The sequence below is a fragment of the Podarcis gaigeae genome (genome assembly GCF_964106915.1).
Source record: "Podarcis gaigeae genome assembly, chromosome: 2".
NCBI lineage: Eukaryota > Metazoa > Chordata > Lepidosauria > Squamata > Lacertidae > Podarcis > Podarcis gaigeae.
The window spans coordinates 79,487,496-79,509,479 of NC_139679.1; the positions used below are offsets into that span (position 1 = coordinate 79,487,496).

General features: G+C 40.5%; 2 protein-coding genes and 1 long non-coding RNA gene across 3 annotated transcripts; 1 reads left to right on the forward strand and 2 right to left on the reverse strand.

Annotated features, from left to right (window-relative positions):
• The first annotated feature begins 321 nt into the window (after nt 1–321).
• Nucleotides 322–15,126, forward strand: ISY1 (ISY1 splicing factor homolog). Its single transcript, XM_083726895.1, has 11 exons — nt 322–400; nt 1,916–1,938; nt 2,292–2,343; nt 4,402–4,467; nt 5,317–5,359; nt 6,111–6,223; nt 7,001–7,118; nt 8,133–8,255; nt 12,350–12,462; nt 13,461–13,547; nt 14,363–15,126. Exons 1-11 carry the CDS (start codon nt 398–400, stop codon nt 14,468–14,470), a joined length of 849 nt encoding a protein of 282 aa, XP_083583021.1. The 5' UTR covers nt 322–397; the 3' UTR covers nt 14,471–15,126.
• LOC310838941 lies at nt 8,680–11,550 on the reverse strand. Its single transcript, XR_014561237.1, has 2 exons — nt 10,541–11,550; nt 8,680–10,502 (listed from the first exon to the last, which is right to left on the reverse strand). It is a non-coding gene; the product is annotated as an uncharacterized lncRNA (long non-coding RNA).
• A 2,027-nt stretch (nt 15,127–17,153) lies between the features above and the next one.
• On the reverse strand, nt 17,154–20,045 carry LOC310836300 (uncharacterized protein). The gene is made up of 2 exons (XM_083721395.1): nt 19,057–20,045; nt 17,154–18,437 (listed from the first exon to the last, which is right to left on the reverse strand). Exons 1-2 carry the CDS (start codon nt 19,445–19,447, stop codon nt 17,902–17,904), a joined length of 927 nt encoding a protein of 308 aa, XP_083577521.1. The 5' UTR covers nt 19,448–20,045; the 3' UTR covers nt 17,154–17,901.
• Nucleotides 20,046–21,984: the final 1,939 nt, after the last annotated feature.

The window sequence follows — 21,984 nt, forward strand, 5'->3', positions numbered from 1 at the left end:
CCTGGGTCCGCTGCTGCTAGGAGAGCAAACAGAAGTCAAAATCATGCAGCATTAAAAGCCCTGCTGCGGAGTGGGGAATCAAGCGCTTTTGCAGCAGAAACTGCAAAAGGCGGTATACAAATTCAATAAGCACTGTGAACTTTCTTGCCCCGTTTCCCGCTTAGCTGTTGCCTCATTAATTTCTCCCATCGCTTCTTGCCCCGCAAGAAAAGCACCCTGAGACCTAGAGCCGGAAGTTGTTGCGATTGCAGCAGCCCCCGCGCTCGCTTTAAGGCCAGCCTCTTCCGGGGCGGTGTCTCCTGCGCGCGTCCGCCTTGCACCGCGTTGCCACCAAGGAGCTGTTTCCGTCTCGGACCCCGCGATCGGCGTAGCTTTACGTTTCTGCGGATCTTCCGCCATGGTGAGTGAATGGGCGGGCGCGCCCTCGTGTTTTTATTCGCGCGCGCCCTCCTCCGGCGCCTCAGCCAAGCCGGTGCTTTTCTGGGCATCCTCCGGGGGCTTCATTCCCATTTCCTCTATTTCTCTTTACTTATTTCACAACAGTAGCTTGCCATGTTCCCCCCTTTTTTTGGGGGCTGCATTATTTCGGTATTGTTGTTTTTTAAAAAAAGAAACAGCTGCTGCAAGCTGGCCTGAGCGCTACAAATACGGTGCAAGGGTGGGATATCAACATTTTCAATAGACAAAAATTGCTGTAAAACCATTTCATAGCTTCTTGTTCCTGGAAATGATGCTGAACCTGTTGAAGGTCTGCCTCTCCTGAGTATTTGCCGTACTGCTTTGTTTTGGAATGGTTAAAACGGCTAAACACGTTGCATACATAAATAAATGCATGCAGCAGTCTCTTTTATATTTCCCCATAGCTGTCATCTCTTGGCTCCGGGTAACTTCACACCATCAATTCTGCTTCATTTCTCCCTATAGTGACACTCAAACCCATCAAGACCAAATGAGTTCTTCAAAAGCAACAGACAGCAGGGTTGTACTGGTGTGGCTAAAAATTGAGGGTGGTATCTGTACAGTGGTATCTCGGGTTACAGATGCTTCAGGTTACAGACTCCGCTAACCCAGAAATAGTAGCTCGAGTTAAGAACTTTGCTTCAGGATGAGAACAGAAATCATGCTCTGGTGGCACGGCAGTAACAGGAGGCCCCATTAGCTAAAGTGGCGCTTCAGGTTAGGAACAGTTTCAGGTTAAGAACAGGCCTCCGGAACAAATTAAGTATGTAACCAGAGGTACCACTGTATTCAACTTGAGAGCAACATGTTTTATAGTGGGAAATGCATAAGTGTCCATATTCTTCAACTGCTTAATTAACTTTAATGATCAAACGATTTCTACCCTGTGTCTCAGCTTCATAAATGGTGGAAACATTAATACCTCATCATTTTTTATATATTCCAAAACAGTTGACTGGCTCTTTTTCTTTTTGAAGACTTTAGCAGCTGCTGGAACTTGGTTACTGATGCAAAAAAAGTCCTCACCCTCCAGTGAATGGTAACATGGTTCCATTCACGTGTCACAAGCAAATTCTGGCTATGAGTTGGGATTTGTTGAGAATGAAACCAACTGTGGTCCCTGGTTCAGATGTAATAAAGAGCCAGAGATGGTAGTTGTTTTCTCCCAGTGCAAGTGGGAAGGAGCAAATGATTCCTTTTAGAAACATTCACAGTGATCTATTAGCTATAGTTCATCACAATGTGTGGGCGGTAGTATTGAGAGGGTTGTCTAATTAGGTATAATATATATCAATGTGGCTTAGATGCTGCTGCACTATAAGGTTTATATGTATTAATAAGGTCTGGGAAATCTGACCCTTTTACCATCTTGATTGGCTAGGTTTCTACAGTTATCTTTGCATAATATTCTCTAGACTTATGTTTTACTGCCTATTCTCCCACTCTCTCATTTTAGGCTCGAAATGCAGAAAAGGCCATGTAAGTAGTCTGAATATTGATATTTTGTCACTGAGAATATTTTCTGCATATTCTAACAGTTAAGGTGCCTTCTGCCTTTGATCCATAACCGTTTAAGAAACATTACTTTGCACTTCTACAGCTTACAATATGTTAATCTTGGTATTCTCTGCCTGTGCTTATTACATTTTGGACATGGTGTTTCAGACTGTGACAAAGTATTCCTACAACACACAATTTTAAAATTTTCTCCATTTCTTTATAAGATTTATGTTTGGTTCTTCCCATGCTAAATCATATAAATGTATGACACATAAGTTATGAGTATTATGATTGCATATTGTCTGTCTGACATGGAACTTTCTTCCTTTTAGGACGGCCTTGGCGAGATTTCGCCAAGCTCAGCTAGAAGAAGGAAAAGTTAAGGTAAGCCAGAAAACCAGTTTGGCTTCTGAGGAGGAAGATTTATGGAGCAGTTTCTAATAATGTAGGGGTAGATCAGAGTTTCTCAAGACCACTGAAAGTCGTATGCAACCATAGCAGGCAAACTGTTCTCAAACATTGGAACGGATGCATTAATACATGACTGTTGACCTGGTCATATGTTTCTGCTTATCTTTCATTATTCTGCAAAGGAAACTGGAAGTGAGTCTCCAAACTTTTGCCTCCTTGATAATTGTCTTACTAGAGAATCAACTATTGAGCATTTTGTTCTTTGCGTGATTATGAACTCGAGTCTTCCACATGATACCATGCTGTACCAATGGACAACCATGTGATGTCTCATTTTAACTTTTACAAATCAATGCCTTTTCTATCTTGTAAAACAATAGAGCTGTTACATTTTGTTTTATGTTTGTGTATTGCTGCACTCACAAGCTGAGGACAGGTTGCGACATAAAAAAATATAAAAAATAACCTGTCCTGCTAAAAGTGACAAAGGGAGTGATGGGGCAAAGGAAGGTTAACTTTAGGAAAGGCAGGAAAACATGAGTGTAATCCTCTACCAAAATCTGTAAGGAACATTCATTCATCTTCTGCAGCCCTGTTTTCCCCCCTTTAGATTTTAAAACAGTGATTCTCCTCCCTGTCCCATTCTCATTGAGGTGGATCCAGAGTGTCTATTCCATGAATGGAAAGGCTCCTCTCTTCTCTAATAGACATCAGACCAGTTAGAGGAAATGGAAAAAGGTGATTATTGGTAATTTCCACCTCTCCTTCACCCTGCAAGCTCCCTTTGCCATCTTCCCCCACTGTTCTGGGAAGTCCAACTGTCTGGAGCATTTGGGGGGCAGGGAGGGGTATGGGGAGAAAGAAGAGCTGCCCAGAATTGCTTCTTCCACTTGTACTTGCAGAAGTGTCCAGTTAGCAGAGTTCCACTGCAGGCAAGACAGTCCAGCTCCACCTAAATATTAAATACTTGTTCAACTGTCAAATGTCCCCAATGGCGTCTGTAGTTTGGTTGTCCAGATAAAAACTACAGGGTAGCAGTGGTGGCACCTTATCTATAAAGCAGCCTTTGGCATCTGTTCTGACAAGAGAAAGTATTAAGGTAATAGCAGCAGTGCAAAATTAATGGCTGCCTCTATTGTGACAGAAGGGCAGACATGATTATAGTGGGGAAAGGGGTAAATATTTTTGACCCAAGAACTCACTGTCTGATATTTTGTTAGCCTACATTAAACCTGTAAGCTAGGGATAGTATAAAGTGTTAATCATACTTGGAATAGTTGGATATCACATAGGAAAGGTTTTACTGCATGTTAAAGCTCATAAAACAACTTGTAAAGAAATATAACTGCCGCTAATCCCAGCAATTTCAAGAATTATGATTAAAAAAAAAACAAAAACCCATTTTTGTGGGAAAGCAGTGTGAAACTGAAAACTTATGTATTTTTTAATTTTCAAAATAACAGCTAGAAAGTCAAGGTGGCTTCCAGAATCTGAGTGTGAGACAACAGGAATTATCTGCCCCCTCCCCCTTGGGGTTGAAAGAGGAGGGAAAGAATTTTCAATCCCAAGAGAGATATTTGGAATAAGTGCCCCAAAAATGCTGATGGACCCTGAAGCAGTCTTATTTAAGACTTGCCCTGTATCTAAGAGATGTTTGCTACCTTATATTTGGTCAACAGCAGCTTGACCAGAAAAGGGTGTCCAGTATTCCTGAAAGCTTTGACTCTCAGAAGGAAATTAATTTCAGAAATCCAGAGCAGCCACTGGTAGTGCCAGACTGTGTCCAGTCTGTATGTATGTCCAAGTCTTGTTTGTATGTGGTACACAAAAGGAGGAACCAATATTCTAATGGCAGTGTGAGGCAAAAGAAATTAGACTCTTACTTTGTGCATACTTGGAACTATTACAGATATGTGGAAAGTATCGGGAGTGAAATGTTGAGAGTTGCATTGGCTGTATGTGCAGACAGTGAAAATACAGAAAGTACACAAATCTGAAGATACCATAATCATATTTCTTTGTTTCAAACAGGAGCGAAGGCCTTTTCTTGCTTCAGAATGTAATGAACTGCCAAAAGCTGAGAAATGGAGGCGGCAGGTATTTGCTGTTGTGGATTCTGAATAACAATCCTCTAAGTATATAAATGAACCCCTGATAACATAGTTCCAACTTCTGTCCTTTAATTGAAAGACAGTCGTACCTTGAATCTCAAATGCCTTGGCTCCTGAACAAATCAGCTCCTGAACGATCAAAACTCAGAAGTGAGCGTTCTGGTTTTTGAATGTTGTTTTGGAAGGCGAACGTCCGATGGGGCTTCTGATTGGCTGCAGGAGCTTCCTGTAGCCAATCAGAAGCTGTGCTTTGCTTTGCTTTCCGAACGTTTTGGAAAGCGAACAGACTGCCAGAACGGATTCTGTTCAACTTGGAAGGTATGACCATACTCATGTATTTCTCTGCTTTGTCATGTAAACAAAAAAGTGGACAGGGCTGCAAGAATTGGTCTGCACATGGCTGATAGCAGCAACAGGTGGGTGGGGAGCTGTGGCAAGGAGGAGCGTGCTCTGTTCCTCCTCCCAATCTGCCACCTGAGGCAAGGGGCTCACTTTGGCTAGTGGCAGGGCTAGGCCTAAGCACACCATGGTATCATTATGTTAAACTACAAACCAGCTGTTGTAGTTTAAGAAAAAAGTTCCAAAGTTTTAAATCTATGAACTGTCAAAATTGGTTGTCTGCAAAACCATTTCTAGGTCATGGGAGAGAAAATGTTGGAAATGCTCTTTTTGAATACTGATTGCATGATGCAGTACCTTAAACAAATAGCTTTAAAATTATTATTCATTAAACAAAAACTTTTTAAAGGTATTGCGTCATGCAGCATCTAAAATAGATGCTGCTGATTTGTTTGAGGAAAAAAGTAATCGTCGTATAATGTCTCCTTTTAAACAGATTATTGGTGAAATTTCCAAGAAAGTGGCACAAATTCAAAATGGTAAGTTCCTAATGCAGGGGCGGTGTTAATATTCCTAATGGAGGGGCAGGGTTAATATCCTTATGAGCCTGCAGATTGTACTTTTCACTAACATTTCTTACACTTGAGACTTCTTTTTATCTCTGACCCTGAAGAGGTGCCACTGCTCTGAGGTCCAGGCTTGTGATAGTGAACTGATAAAAGGAGCTACTGCTCTGGAGCCTGCTTTTGTTGGAAAGCAAGCTGTGATATCTGAATTGTGAATCTGGTATTCAACAAGCCTATCTAGCCAAGCTAGTCTTGGGTCAACCTTCTTGATCCTGATGTGCTTTGAGTCTTTGGAATAATAACTGGCTCTGGTGCTTTTGATATCCACACATTAAAACTTACTTTAATAAGAAGGCTACTATAAAAGTTGTCTAAAAGCAGAGGGATTGATGTCTTCATGTGACAGAGAGAAATAAAGCAATATGAATGAGCAGTATTCTACAGCAGTGCTACTCAGAGTGATGGTCCATGGATCGGTGCTGGTTCATGAGCCATCAGCTGTTACTCTGCAGTAACTCCACCTCAATCCAGGTTGGGTAGGACACTTCAGGGATCAAATATGGCCTTGTTCCCTGCTTGGCACATTGGGGGTGGAAAGAAATTGCCAGTCTACCATATCAGATAATTTGAAAAACACTGTCCTACAGTACCTGGAAAAATTCAGAATAGAGAGTGTATATCTATGACTGAAATAGCTATTTCCCTCCCATTTCCTTTAAAAAAGCTGGCTTAGGTGAATTCAGAATTCGTGACTTGAATGATGAAATTAACAAACTCCTAAGAGAAAAGGGGCACTGGGAAGTCCGGATAAAGGAGCTGGGAGGACCCGATTATGCAGTAAGTATATAAAAATTATTAGATTCATATGTAGGAAAGTGCAAACACAATGCAAATTTATCTGTTATAATTTGATAAATAATAACCACTGCCTGGTTCTTATCATTGGGAATCTCAGGTGAGATACCCACACAGTGGCTCTCAATACCATTCACCACACGGAACCAGAGAAAGGTTCAGATAGTATACTGTTGCAGAAGATAAGGTTCAGTAAAACAGTTCTGGACATGGATAGATACAGCTTGTGGGCTTTTCCAGATACAGATACCTACAAGCACAAGGTATCTCTGTTGCTTTAAATAAGTGCATAAATTCAAGACATAATACTGAACAAGTAACTTGACTAACTGACTAACAGACAGACAGATAAACCACAGAGTAACAGACTACTGAGCTGACATATTAATCATATTGACATATTAATGACATATTAATATAGTCTGGGCACTGGGCCAATACCATAGCAACTGTGTTGGCTGACCTTTTGATTAGCTCATCATGGGGTGATTGACACTCATGAAGGAAATTAACCCATTCTCATACTCAGTTATTCCAAGACTTGTGTAAGTGGATATCTACATAGGTAACTCAATAATTCAATTGTATTGTTGGGACTTCCATGTTATAGTTTGTGTGAAGTTCTCCAGATTTGACCATGCCAATCTCGGTCTGCCCAAACCACATGAAACTCTGCCTGTACTCACAAGTTCTGTCTAATTAGCCACACAAGAGGAAATACTAAGCATTGATGCTTTTACCCCTTTCTTCCCCCTCCAGAGAATTGGTCCCAAAATGCTTGATCATGAAGGGAAAGAAGTTCCAGGAAACAGGGGTTACAAATATTTTGGAGCTGCTAAAGATTTGCCTGGGGTCAGAGAGCTTTTCGAAAAAGAACGTAAGTATTTTTGTGCATGTGGCATATGCATTTGAGAAATTAAATCTTTTTAAAAAAAATTATTTATACTTTTCAAATTTATATATTTCATTAATTTTACAATCATTTTAACATTTCAAAGTTTGACTTCCTTCCCCCTCTTTCTGTGGTTCCTGAAATTTATTTTTTAATATCTCCTGCATATCCAAATTAATTTAATTTGCTCATTTAATTATCTACTTTAAATATATACTCTTATGAAACTGCAGGTTATTATAGTAATCCTGCCAATGTTTTTATCTGTTAATATTCAATAAACCATTTCCATTCTTTTATAAAAAGTTTGTTATCTTGATTTCTTACTTTTCTGGTAAGTTTAGCCATTTCTGCATATTCCATAAGTTTTTGTATCCATTCTTCCTTTGCTGGGACTTCTGCTTCTATCCATTTTGGGGCGAGTAGCATTCTTGCTGCTATAGTCACATACATAAATAAATTTCTATACAATTTAGGTAGTTCTGTCCCTATAATTCCCAAAAGAAAAGCTTCTGGGTTGTTGTTTTTTTACAAAGGTTATTTTAAACATCATTTTCAATTCACTATGAATAGAGAAATTAAATCGAGTATAAAATTTTACAGCGTAGCACACGTTTTCCCATAAGACGTGTTGGGAGTTATTTTCCAGTAGTTTCCCCTCAGTTTAATGCAAATGGTAAGAGGAGGAGAAAATACATATGCAACTGATTGCCCTGCTCAATTATTGCAGTGCAATTGCTACTGTTTATTTTTTATTTAAAATTTACTGTTTTAATTCAGAAACATTGATGGAATAGGCCCTGGCACCTCCAGGTAGGGCTGGAAGTTCCTCTTTCTTACAGTCATTCCTGGCACGTTTTACCCAGTGGCTTGGATATACTGTAGGTGTCCTTGGCTATTTGGTTGAATCTCAGTGACTAGCTAGTCATAGCAGGTAAAGCTATGTGCTTCCATTTTCTCTTACTTGGGTGGAGAGTGACTTTGCATTTGTTCCTTCAGCCCTTCCTCCTCCCAGGAAGACACGAGCTGAACTCATGAAGGCTATTGATGCAGAATACTATGGCTACAGAGATGAGGATGATGGTGTCCTGGAACCGTTGGAGCAGGAACATGAAAGGAAAGGTAGGCATGGTCAACCTCGGATCGGTTGTTGCTTTGCTTAGTGTCTTTTACAAGAGACCCCTGTAAAGTACAGGTAACTTCTACCTGTAAGACAAAGAAGTACAGTGGTACCTTGGTTCTCAAACGGCAAAAACCCAGAGGTGTTCTGGTTTTCGAACGTTTTCCAGAAGCCAAACATCCAATGCGGCTGTCAGCTATTGTTTCCAGGGCACCTTCACCAATCAGAAGCTGTGCTTTGGTTTTCAAACATTTGGGAAAGTCAGTCAGACTTCCGAAACGGATTAAGTTTGGCACTTTTGTTTTTGTCACTGTGTGGAACCCAGCCCAGCTACTGATTGATTGATTGATTGATTGATTGATTGATTGTGTGACTGTGGAAATAGATAAATGACTATCATCGGTGAGGTAAGAAATCCCCCCCCCCAATAATCTTCAATACTGTCTTATTAATTTTATAGTACAGTACATTGATTATTGCTTTCATTTTATGGACCAGTGGTCTTGTTAGATGGTAAAATTCATGTTAAATTGCTGTTTTAGGGGTTTTTAAAAGTCTGTAATGGATTAATCCATTTTTGCATTACTTTCTATGGGAAAGTGCGCCTTGGTTTTGGAACGGACTTCCGGAACAGATTAAGTTTGAGAACCAAGGTACCACTGTAAAACAGTTCAATTCTTTTCAAAGGATCTTATTTCTGCTTCTTATTTCAGAAACGGTAGTGGGCATGTTGTTGAGGGCACATCTTCCATTTTGGCATACGCGTATATTAAATACTTTAGTAGTGTTGCTTCTTTCTCTCCATGTGGATTCTTACATCACGGGAGTGTGGCTGTTTGTTTGTCTTGCCCTGTTCTGACTGCTCTGAACGGCAGGGTCTGAGGCACAGTCTTCTGCATCACATGCTATTTGATTTCATCCCCTCCCCACCCTTAGAAAAATAATAATTAGATGCCAGGGATCTATAAATGTGTGACCTTCTGCATGTGTCACTAAGGTATGTCCCCTTCCCCAAATTAAGATTCTATTAAGATCTGTTGACTGAACATTTGCAGATCAATTTAGAAGCCAGTTTTAATCAAGCTTGAGTTTACCTGTTGTTCACAATATCCACTTTTTTATACTGGATAAAATAACCTGTAGTAAGCTCCTGATATGACCTTTATATTGCCCTGAAGTCAAATGCCAGATGCTGTTATTTTACAAATTTTGTTTGACAATTCAACTAATTTTTTTGGCGCTTGCTAACAACATTCCTGTTTAGACAAGCCTACACAGGTGCTTAGAAAGCTGAGGTAATTTTAATATGTTTTACTGTTTTAACTCTTGTATATTTTAAAACAGGGTTGTGATTTCCCCCCCCCCCCTTGATTTTACAATTTTATCTTTTGTAAACCGCTTTGAAGGTTTTTGTTTTTTTGCATAAAGTGGTATATACATTATTAAATAAAAAATTTGAGTTAATCAGTATTGGAGCTTTTCTGCTACAGAAGTGCAGGTTTTTTCCCTCCTAATAGGCAGTCAGATGTCCGTACTAGTGATATTGGTCTTGTTTTATTCAGAAAATACATCTGAAATTAATCTGTTCCCTCATCTGGATCTGCTTCCTTGGCAATTTGCTCCAATAAATAGATCTTCGGTTATGCTGATGATAATCACATGGGGACAGAGGAAATTAATTCAAGTCTTTTGGAAAGAAATCAGCCTCAAGAAAATTAGATGAGCTACTAGAAGGAAATAACTAAGCTGCTGCTGTTGATTATGTCAAAGCATTATAAGTTGACATGAACTATCCCCCAACAGAGTTGCCTTCTTGCCACCATTTTGGTACTTTTAAGTAAGATAAATCTTCTGCTGTTTTGCTTATTGAGTTCAGAAGATTGGTTATTGCCTTTTGAAAAATGAATACGCTAGTAATTTTACTTAGATTGTTTTATCAGAAGCATTTCATTGACATATTACATTACCTGGGGTTTGAGGTTTGAAGACTGTACATTATGAGAATATGGCTTGCTAGGCTCTGTAGACCTTATTGTGGGGAAGAGTTGTACATCTCTACAGAAATTAGCAGAACTTCTTGAATTACTCTTACATATCTAAGAGTATAAAATTCAACACCTGTTCAACTAATGACAAACTGGCATATAAGTAGCACATGGTTCTGAAAGTAGCATTCATCAGTTCTCCACAGTAAGTTCATGCCTTTCCCAAGTGTGCTTTGATCCTGCACCATGGCTGTATCAACCTTCCTTTCATTTCCTGAGACTAAACCCTAGTGTTCAGCTACGTATCATTCTCATTTCACAATTTTGAGTCTTGCTGTACTCTTCTCATTTCAGCCTGTTACTGTATCAAATGATGATACAAGCTGTCTGAACTTATGAATATTTACTCAGAAGTAAGTTCCATTGGTCCCAATGACACTTACCTCCAAGTTAATTTGCATATGTTTGTGAACTACAATTTGGTATTAGTAAACCCATTGTGTTTTCCAGTAACTTCTTCACTTTTTTTCTAGACGCTTGCATTGTTTGTACAGAAGGCATATAGAACAACAGGTGTGGTTCAAGTGTGGTTCAGGTTTTTAATTACATACATAAATTTTAAGATACACATAATGTTCTTTTTCTCCTTTCTAACTATGGTCCCTGGTTTTGAAGTGTCTTTGTATAGTCTGCTTGAAATATTTATTTTGCCAAAGGCAGAAATGATGATCCAGAAAGTATGAACATTTTACTTCAGCTAAAGGAGAGAACAGTGAATTGTGACATGTTTGAACAGGTCTCTTTTAGGCAGTTCTGAAAAGCTAGATTTGGCAGCAAGTTCTGGAACACCCAGTTCTGGAGCTATATCACAAAGTTTGGCAAGCTGGAAAAGACTCTCTTAAATATGCAGGGGCTGGTTTTTGGTAGCTTGTTTTCCACAGCACTAATTTCTAGTTTTTCTCTGCCTTTTTCTCTGCCCTGGTGCTCCAACGATGCTATCAAGCTTGCTTGTTGCCTGATTCCTGGCCTACAGTAGATGGTGCTATAAATGCAGGAAGCAGGGAGGTTGAAACTTCCTGCAGCAAAGTATTTTCCATCTTGAACAAACACTCCCTGATAGAATCTCCACTGCTAGAAATGGATCCAGAGCTGCCCCAAACCTACTGTGTTACTCTCACTCAACTGTAGATGGTACAGCAGTACAGAATTGCTTGTGGTTCTGAGCCATTTAAGGCTTTGTAGGTCAAAACGAGCACTGTGGGCTTGGGAACTCATTGGTAGCCAGTGCAGGCATGCCAGGATCAATGTAATATTCTTAACCTGGCTTCTGAATTTTGCACTAGCTGAAGTTTCCAAACCATCTTCAGAGGCAGTCCCATTGCTGTAATCTAACCTAGAGGTTACTTCATTCCTTAATGAGTTGTTAAAAATAGTATTAAAAACTGGGCACGTACAAATGTATGCTAGTGAAGTCAGTCTAGCTTTTGTGAACAGGAGTCACACTTCATAAACTTGAAAGAATTCTTTATGTATGCAGTACAGGAAAGGCAAACCATTTTAAAGTATAGTAAACCATTTTAAAGTATAATAAAGTTCAGGCTTTCTCAGAACTTATCATAGCACTGGGTAAAAGGTAAACAAGGTTTAGAGGGAGACATTGTCAGTTTCTATCTGGATAAAGTTGAGTAATGTATGCTGCAGACTTGAATCAAAGTGGGGGACAGGTGCCGGGCAGGAGGGATGCTTCCCTTACTGTTCAGCTGACAGAAGGCTATCAACTGAGTGACACTCTTGGATACCCACCACCCCTATTTGTAGCCCAATCTGTTGTAACTATAACATGAGAAAACCCTGCCCATAACTCTTTGTAGGATTGCCGTAAGTTTCTGCTAATTGTACCCTTCTAAATGCCTTCTCCAATGCTACTGTTCCCTTCTCAAGGAAAGAAAGTTCAAACAGTGCAGGTAAAAAACTGTTAAGTACGTTTGTGGATTCACCAAAAGTTGACTCTTATAATTGACTCTGAAATGAAAGAGCTGGTGCTTTTTGAATTGTACTTGGTCAACCTCTTAAAATCCAAATATAAAGTACTACATTTTTTACTTGCCCAGTTATTGCAGAAGCAGTGGAAAAATGGAAAGCAGAGAGAGAAGCACGACTTGCAAGAGGTGATAAAGAAGAGGAGGAGGAGGAAATAAACATCTATGCAGTAAATGATGAGGAGGTATTGTGCTGGTTTCAGTTCTGCTAATAACAGCATGCCATGAATGTAGAAGAATTCATTAACAGTAAAAGGCAGAGTGGCATAAACACTAGCAAACTTGGATAGGCCTGCCCGTTTCAGTGTCTGTGCATTTCAGTGTCTTTATGTATGTGATAAGTGCAATTTCTTTTCTACGTGGATAAAATGTGACTGTCAGAAGCTGGGGTGTGTTTCTGAATTTGGAATGAAACATCAAGATGAATCAAGTCTTAATTTAGGCTGTGCTTCCTGCTGTGTACTGGTTACACACAGAGCATGCATGAAGCCTGCTGTGGACTTACGGCTGTGTGTTTGTGTGGTTTAAAGAAAACACTTTAGCTTTTTATAATGGAACTTGAAAGCTAGTCAGTTTGCATTTGACCAAGTTAGGAAATGTAGTTGATTTTTAAAGCAGCTCAGCCCAATGTGTGTTGTCTGAATTTGTATAAAATGGGTGCAGCAGGAAGATGTAGACTCCCCCCACCCAGCGCTTCTCAAAGTGGGAGTGGGAAATGAAGGGGAGACTTTCTTTCCTTTGTTTACTTCTTCCATGCATGCACTTCACCGTATCACCTCCAGCATCAGGGCTGGAAAGGAGAAATGAGGGGAGGCTTTCAAAGCCCTCTGTGATGTATTCCGTTCTCCTTTGCACCTTGGCATTGGAGGTGTAAAGGAGAGCATGGGGAAGATTGCAAAGGGCTTTGTGATCCCTGTGTTGGAGGTGACCTCAAAGGACAGCACAGGGAGCAAGAAGCAGTTCCCACTGAACTGAAACTGCTTCCCTTTCTCTGAGCAAGGTACAGTCCTATCTACTGCCCAGCACCTGATATTCTTTCCTACAGGACAGTTGATGCTCATTGGCTTTGTGGCAGGAGTGTGGACAGTCCAGCTAGAACAAAAGCAGGCGCCTGGTGTTGACTTTTTCTTCGCTGGCATGATGTGTGTGGTTGCATAAACTGAATGTTCTAAATGTATTGCAGTCTGATGAAGAAAGCGGAAAGGAAAAAGAAGGAGAGGACAGTCAGCAGAAGTTTATTGCTCATGTCCCAGTGCCATCACAACAAGAGGTAAGGAACAAATAGAAAATGAAATACAAATACAGGTACATTGAACTTCCAGAGGAATAGCTACATTGGCCTACTCCAGGGAAAAAAGTTTTGTGGCACCTTTTTGCAGCTACTGTGTTTTCTCTGTCATTCCTGACTTCATTGGTGCATTTTGCAAATTTATGTGAAATAACTGGAGCAAACATATACAGTTTAGCTGAAAAATAAAGCCAGACTAAGGTTCAGAAAGTGTTTGTATCTCAGAAGAGAATCATTTTGCACTTTGATAACTATAAAGGGGTTGTTCAGACATAACCATGTGAAACAACGCTTAAGTGTTACAAGAATGAGCCTTGGGATTCCATTGCTCCTCCCACTCAGTAAATTAGAACTTCTGTTTCTGGGCTGCAGCAAACCATAATGTGCCTGTTGCAATGAAACGGTAAACTGGTTTTCTGCAGCCCCAGTTCAGAAGGTTCTGAGCATAATGTGCAATGAAAAGGAAAGTATTGTGCTGCTGCACTAGTGAGAGTTCTTGCCCTGGCTTCCACCAGCACATCCGGTTAGTTGAATGCACCCTGATACCTCAGCATCTTTGCAAGGAGAGTTTGTATCAGTTCTGGAAAAGTGGTGATACAGCATCCTAAAAGTCACTGGCATCCAAGGAACATCAGACTTTGGCCACAGCAATAATCTTTTGACACCTCTCTTCAAAGCTTTCATTAGGTAGTTCCTTTTCATTGCCAGCATGTACGTATAAGCTATTTTTACTAAATCATTTGCAATCTGTGAAGTTTCAGTACTTTATTTTAAGGCTGAATGTTTTTAATCTGCAGATTGAGGAAGCTCTTGTCCGAAGAAAGAAGATGGAACTTCTTCAGAAGTATGCCAGTGAAGCTCTTATGGCTCAAAGTGAAGAGGCTAAGAGACTTCTAGGACTGTAGCGTGTGTTGAGACAGTTCTGTTTTATAATCCATCATAAAGCATCCTGGGAGCAGTTGCTTAAAGCACATTGGTTCTGCAAAAATGATGTACACTTTACAAATGCTGGAAACAAAGGGTGATTTCTTTCCCTAAGCACATTTCGCTGCAAGCATTTTACTCTGCCCTATTCTGTACAATTTTTTGTTTTCAGCTTCAGTAGTCAAAACTCAAAATAACTAGCCAGCTTGCCTTTGAGTTGTCCTTTTCTAGCTGCTTTCTTTTTTGCTTAATTTGCTTAATTTCTTTATATGGCATTTTCAGTTGCTCTTAAATTAGAAATTAGCATTCCAGTATGCTTCTCCAGTCTCAGTAAAATACAACAGCATTTAGATAATCCCATAGTTAGCTGCTCACCCTAATTGCCTACAAATTTGGAACAGAATTGAAGGCAGTTGTTGCAGTGTGGTGTTTTTTTTTTTTAATGTTTGACTTCACAGCAGAACTGAAGCGCTCTGCACAACTAATACAGCTTTATGTAGCATGCTCAAAGCTCGATGTCAACACCCACTTGGTTGGATTTCTGAAATGCTGGATATTTCAGCAACTTATATTGTAAATACTGTTTCACCTTTGTAATATCATGCGGATCTTTTCAGTAAAACAATTTTTATGTAGACACATTTGTTCATAGTTTTCACTGTGGCTTGAAAATACGTCTATTTCTTTATGGGAAAGTCATGAGACTAAAGCCTCTTAGCTGCCAGAATCTGCTTTATCACATAAGCGAGGGAGGTTTCAATAAACAGAATCAAGAAATGTTAGGACTCCATAAATCAATACCAATAAGATCATTATCTGAAATGTATGTGCATCAAAGACCATTTGAAAGATGTAATATTGCAGGTGAAGCTGGTACACATTTTTATGGGCCATTTCCCCAAAGGAATATTACAGTGCAGTCACTGTGTGTGCTTGTCTTGTATTAGTCCAGTTCACAGGTAAAGCATGGGATTTATCATGACCTACTTTCCTAAAATAGCTTTTACAAACCAAAAAATTATGTAAGCTTGTGTGGCCACTAGTACTCATGTGTTCTTTGTGTGCTTATTGTGGCTGTGAAAAGGAGTTGAACAAGATTTATATTAGGAAAAGTCAACCAAGGAAAAGCATGGATTCTAGTGATTTGGCAGCTACCAGCACCTAGAAGACCATTTGTATAAGATGAATCCCCAGTGTTATTTTCAGAACTCTTAATTCCAATGTCTTCAGTTTGCTCTATAGGCTTGTGATCTAGAAATCATCAAACTTGCTCAGGGGGATTCTTTAGTATAGCTTCATTCCAAAACACAAAGCATACAGCAAGAAAAGTAGCATTTGAAATGGAATGAATGAGTGGCGTCCCAAACATCTTAGTCACTGCTATAATGCACCATAACTTTTAGTAGTGAAGTCTCTCTGTTTTCTACATGTAGTTATCCTACATGCATTTATCCTATTCTTGGTTGTAATGAATTTAACATTAGTCCTACACATTAATAGTTTCCTTATGCTGCTTCAGTCCCTTGGGTCACAGTGTTTGATTTGTTACAAGTACAGTGATACCTTGAGTTACAGACGCTTCAGGTTTCAGACTCCGCTAACCCAGAAATATTACCTTGGGTTAAGAAATTTGCTTCAGAATGAGAACAGAAATCATGCTCCGGCAGCGTGGCAGGAGTGGGAGGCCCATTAGCTAAAGTGGTGCTTCAGGTTAAGAACAGTTCAGGTTAAGAAAGGACCTCCGGAACAAATTAAGTACTTAACCCGAGGTACCACTGTACCAGTTTGGTATGGAAGCTATGCCACCGGTCCCTTTTCATTCGGGCAACTTGCGCTTGCTCGCAACATTATAGTAAATAAAATTTAAAAATGACTCTAAAATCCTTGAAAATACCAGAAGTTTAGAAAACAGTCATGTGGGTGTAGAGGAGTAATGTATTCTATAATCCTATAGGAATACTGCAAGGCTATAATCTTTATACACCTGCCTGGAAGCAAATTGTTATTGAACACTGGATTTTTGTTTTTTTAAAAGAAATACATCACTGGTCTTCAAGTGGTGGGGCCCGGATCCAAGGTTGATTGCAACAGGAGGACTACCACCTTGCAGATATAAAGGAAAGGATTAAGAAAAGGGCCCCCAAATGCGTCTTTGGGTTAAATGTGGGCCCTGGGCCTGAATATGTTGATGATTCCTGGTATACTGTACATACATAAGATCGGGCTTGAAATGTAGATTTGCATGGTGTTGGACCAGGGAGGTCCTTGCCTTGCTGCTGCACTTGCCATTACTCCCATTTCTGCCTTCCTACCCCTTTGTGTCAACAGTGTGCATTAGTGTGCGGAGCTGGAGGCAGAGGATAAGTAACCAGGCATAATCCATATAAGCCAGTAACCCACTGCAGCAAACAAAAAGGGAAGAAAGAGCCAGCATGATCTAATGGTTAGAGCGTTAGACTGACCTGGGGGAGACCAGAATTTGGATCCCCACTGAGTCATGAAGAGTGACCTTGGGCCGCTCACCATCTCTTAGCCTTACCTACACCACAGGGTTGTTGGGAGGATGTTGCGTTGATAAATAACAACAAACAAAGAGATATTTGATTCAGAGAGCTTGCGTGTGGTGAGAGAGAGAGAGAGTGTGTGCGTCTGCGTCTGCTCTCTAGCTCCACAGCATCTCCTTTTATTCAAAGTTACAAAGCATGGCCACGGAGGTGCTAGTCGCTCATTGGTTCAAATACAAACAAAGAAACTGGAATCTTATTGGCTCATTTGTATGTAAGGCGGGCTTACACAGCTCCATAGATCTTTGGCACATGAAAGAAAATATGCAAGAGCTGCACTTAGACAGGTATATAAGCTCTTAATCCACTTATAACTAAGATTGATTATAATATGACTAAAGCAATTATCAATGTTATGATCATAATATAAACTCACATAATTAATTATACATTGAGGATTAACATCTCATTGTGAACTTAAAGTGAACTTAAGTAGAAAAAGTGTGGTATGCAAGGAATGGAATGCAGGGGTCTGTGTGCCAGGGACAGGCTTTCGCCGTGCGTGAAGGGGAGAGAAGCGTGTTTGATTATAAACAGACTTTTACGTCTGTATAGAAGCGAAGGATGTTAGAAATAATCCCACAATGCAAAGGGGAAAAAGAACCAGTGTTTCACTATACTGGCACATAAGAATAACATGTCCACATCTCCTCCTTTCTTTTCTTCTTAGCGAGATAAAGCAACTAGGTGAATAAAAGCAACAATACTTCCGGATTAGTGGTTTGCCATCGAATGCCGGAAATAATACTGCTAGGGTTGATGGGGCAAAAATACTTCAAGATTAGTGGTTTGCCAGCGAATCTCAAAATAATCCTACCCACATCTCCCCTTTTTGTTTTTATTTTTTCTTACTGGTTGCGTTGCCATTTCGCATAATAAGCTGCAAGGAGTGCACTAGGTGGTTGAGGGGGAGAAAAAAGGCGAGAAAAAAGATTTGTGAGGCTAGGAATGCATTGGAGAAAGCAACAAAACAAAATTAATATACATACAATAATTATTCCGTAATAAAAAAGACTACGAAGCCAATTAAAACCAGGCATCCAGCCAGTGAGCCACAGAAAAATAGAGTCCCAGAAACCAGAAGACCCAATGTCCTGTTTAATATGGTGGGTAAGATTTTGCAAATGAGAAATTTGACGTTGAACGGCCTTAGAATTGTCAGTGATGTTGAAGCAGCACATTTCTTCGACTTGTTCACAACCATAATGATGGAGCATGAGTAAATAATCTATAGCAGCCCTGTTCTTAAATAAACCATTGTGAAGTTCGGCTTGCTCTGTGTTGAGAAGATGAAGCGCTTGAGAAGTAAAATTCAGGGATTTTGCTGCAGAGCAAGCTAAAGAGTTAATATTTGCGCTGTTGCGCACAGCCAATCCTGGAACGCCTAAAAGAGAGACGGCTAAAGAGATATATTCAGATCTACTGGGAAGAGAGACAAGGTCATCACAATCGTCAGACAATTCAACATTGCGGCGATAACGAGAGTAGGAGAAATGATGCTTTTCAGGCAATATGATAGACAAACGGCTTTTTTTCTTCTTTATGACAAAAACTGGAGTATTGAAAGGGCTAAATGAGGGTTCTATATGGTCAGCTAATAATTGCTGATCGACCAATTGTCTCAAAGCAGTCAATTTCTCTGTAGAAAGAGGCCATTGCGGAACCCATATAGGATCAGTGGATTTCCACCTAAGTGGAAGCACAAATTTACTCATTAATTTGAATGGTTGCTTCTAATTGTTGTAATAAATCCCTTCCCCACAGGTTGAGATGGATTTTGAGCACACAGGGCTGAATATATGCAATAGCTTCAGAGCTATCAGGCAGAGAAACAGGCAGCCACTGTGCGCTTTTGCAAGAAGTCTGATTACCTCCCACGTCCCACACTTCAGGAGAAGATTCAAGGGGCCAAGTGGGGTCCCAAAATTCACTGGAAATGACAGAAACATCAGCGCCAGTGTCAATTAGACCCTCTATTAGTTTTCCATTAATTTTATACTTACGAAGGAGTTTTTCTCTTCCAATACGTTGGGTCACAGCTAGAAGCTGTGGGGAAAAAGACGAAGAGAACTTGTGCAAATTAGTGTCAATAGCAGAAACAACATCAGGGGGAGAAGGCAGCATCACCAATTGCGCCCAAGATTCTCCTCTTGTTAACTGCATGGGCATATGGCTCCAAAATTGAACCATAATTGTGCCCACATAGTCAGGAGGCAGGACACCTGGGATGACTTGAATGCCTTGTTTTGCAGCAGAAAATTTAGGTAAAATTAAACCTGTGAGATTAGAAGGAAGTGGACCTGCCATTTGGCTGGCCATGATTATGATTTCACCTGGTAAAGCAGTGACTTTGGTCTCTTGATTAATCAAATCAACAGCAAATTCAGAAGGCATATTTTTAGAAACTTTTGCAGCAGCAGAAACTAAAGGCTGACAACTCTCTATTCTTTGGGGCCCGAGAGTCGGGGCCCAATGAAGTTTCCCTGAGACCTACATTGATTTGCCCAATGATAGCCTTTCCCACATTTCGGGCATTTTTTGGAAGGTCTAGTCGTGGTATTTGCAGTAACATCCTTTCGTGCAGTCCCCTTTGGGGCTGTGCACTGCCTGGCAAAATGACCAGGGCGTTGACAATTGAAACAATTACCTGTTTGTTTCCCAGAGTCCTGGATTGCAGTAGCAAGCAATGACATTGTATAAGAATGTGTCCCAATTTCGGAACACGCCTGTATCATGTCCGCAAGACTAAATTTTGATCGAGTTATAACAGACTGCAATAATTTTTTTGAATCAGAATTAGAATTTTCATAAGCCAATTTTTTCATCAACTCATTCTGGGCTGTTTCATTGTCCACCTGTCTAGATATTGATTCCTTTAATCTATCTATAAATTGATGGTAGGGCTCTGAGTGTTGCTGCTTAACATTTACAAAAGAACTCAGAGCCTGCCCTGAGACAGGAATCTTACGAATTGCACGCTGCACACAAGTCGCTGTACGTTTAAAGTGTGAATCTGATAGAAGCGCTTGAGTAGTCAAGCTATCAAATGGTGCAGAACCAAAAATTTGACTGGCTGTGTGCATTGGATCAGCTAGAGCTATGGCACTATGTTTAAATTCACTTTCAAAAACAACATATTGTGCAGGAGATAACATCATTCTCATCAAATCTTTCCAATCTTGTGGTGCCATAGTAAACCCTGTAATTATGCTTTCTATTAATCCGTTAACGTAAGGGGATTTCAAGCCTGAATCAGAGATAGCCTTTCTGAGGTCCCTCATTACAGAGTATGGAAGTTTTTCATGAGATACTTGCTGCTGCGCAGTCCCTGGAATAGGCAAATAAGTAAAGGGGAAAAGAGAAGGAATTTCCCCAGACCACGCAGATCGTTCGTCCAAGGAAAGCAGGCCTTCCTGCTGAGCTTGTAAAAGCCCAGCACGGACGGCTCCATGAAGGAGTGACCCAGAGGAATGTGAAGGAGGGAGGGAAAGGGGGATGGGGGGGGCAGAAGCAGGCGGAGGCTTGGTTTCTGAAGGAACAGACGGAGAAAGAGATCCAGGGGGGGAGGAAGCAGAAGGAGAGGCAGCAGGCACAGCAGAGGGAGGGAGAAGGGTTTCAGGAAGCTGAGACGGAGAAAAGGGAGAGGGGGAATTCAGGCAGGGTGAGGAAGGAGACAAAGGAGGTAGGACTTTAGGATATGGTGGGGGATGGTCTGCTGAGGCAAGGAGTGAAGAAACCGAGGGAGAAGACAATTCTAGCTTTGCAATCGCATTTGCACATTTTTGCCATGTGAGTAGGCAGTTAATTGGAGCCCTTGGCTCGGAGAAAAGGATTTTCCCTATCTTTTCCCATGTGCTAATGTCTAATAATCCTCCGTCTGGATATGACGGATATTGAAACTTTATTTCCTGAATTAACTGTTCTATCTCTCTTAGAGAAATTTGAACTTTGTCTACAGTTTGCTTTACTAGCGAGTAAAGCTCTCTTGCATGAGCCATTTGCACCTTACTTAAATCCCCTCCCATACTAACGAATTAAGCGCGCTTTAGACTTTTCCTAGTCGGGTTAGTATGAGGGATGCAGGCTCTAAAGGGATCTGGTTACTTACCTGTCTTCAGAATCACGTCAAGGGGTCACCAGATGTTGCGTTGATAAATAACAACAAACAAAGAGATATTTGATTCAGAGAGCTTGCGTGTGGTGAGAGAGAGAGAGAGTGTGTGCGTCTGCGTCTGCTCTCTAGCTCCACAGCATCTCCTTTTATTCAAAGTTACAAAGCATGGCCACGGAGGTGCTAGTCGCTCATTGGTTCAAATACAAACAAAGAAACTGGAATCTTATTGGCTCATTTGTATGTAAGGCGGGCTTACACAGCTCCATAGATCTTTGGCACATGAAAGAAAATATGCAAGAGCTGCACTTAGACAGGTATATAAGCTCTTAATCCACTTATAACTAAGATTGATTATAATATGACTAAAGCAATTATCAATGTTATGATCATAATATAAACTCACATAATTAATTATACATTGAGGATTAACATCTCATTGTGAACTTAAAGTGAACTTAAGTAGAAAAAGTGTGGTATGCAAGGAATGGAATGCAGGGGTCTGTGTGCCAGGGACAGGCTTTCGCCGTGCGTGAAGGGGAGAGAAGCGTGTTTGATTATAAACAGACTTTTACGTCTGTATAGAAGCGAAGGATGTTAGAAATAATCCCACAATGCAAAGGGGAAAAAGAACCAGTGTTTCACTATACTGGCACATAAGAATAACATGTCCACAGGAGGAGCTATGGAACACCACCTTGAGCTCCTTGGAAGAAAAATGTATAGAAAGGTAATAAATAGGAAGAAACGCGGACTGGGGGCGGGGAGAGAAAACACTGCTTTACACTTGGAACTTCTGCCAAGTGAGGGCGGCGCTGAA

Excerpts from the sequence above, each read along its gene's own strand:
- ISY1 (XM_083726895.1), top strand. Across the intron at positions 4,468-5,316 it reads CTGAGAAATGGAGGCGGCAG|ATTATTGGTGAAATTTCCAA; the intron begins GTATTTGCTGTT and ends CCTTTTAAACAG. Across the intron at positions 6,224-7,000 it reads TGGGAGGACCCGATTATGCA|AGAATTGGTCCCAAAATGCT; the intron begins GTAAGTATATAA and ends TTCCCCCTCCAG.
- LOC310836300 (XM_083721395.1), bottom strand. The coding sequence starts at position 19,447 with ATGCCTTCTGAATTTGCTGTTGATTTGATTAATCAAGAGACCAAAGTC. Across the intron at positions 18,438-19,056 it reads TGGAAGAGAAAAACTCCTTC|GCGTTCCAGGATTGGCTGTG; the intron begins GTAAGTATAAAA and ends TCTCTCTTTTAG.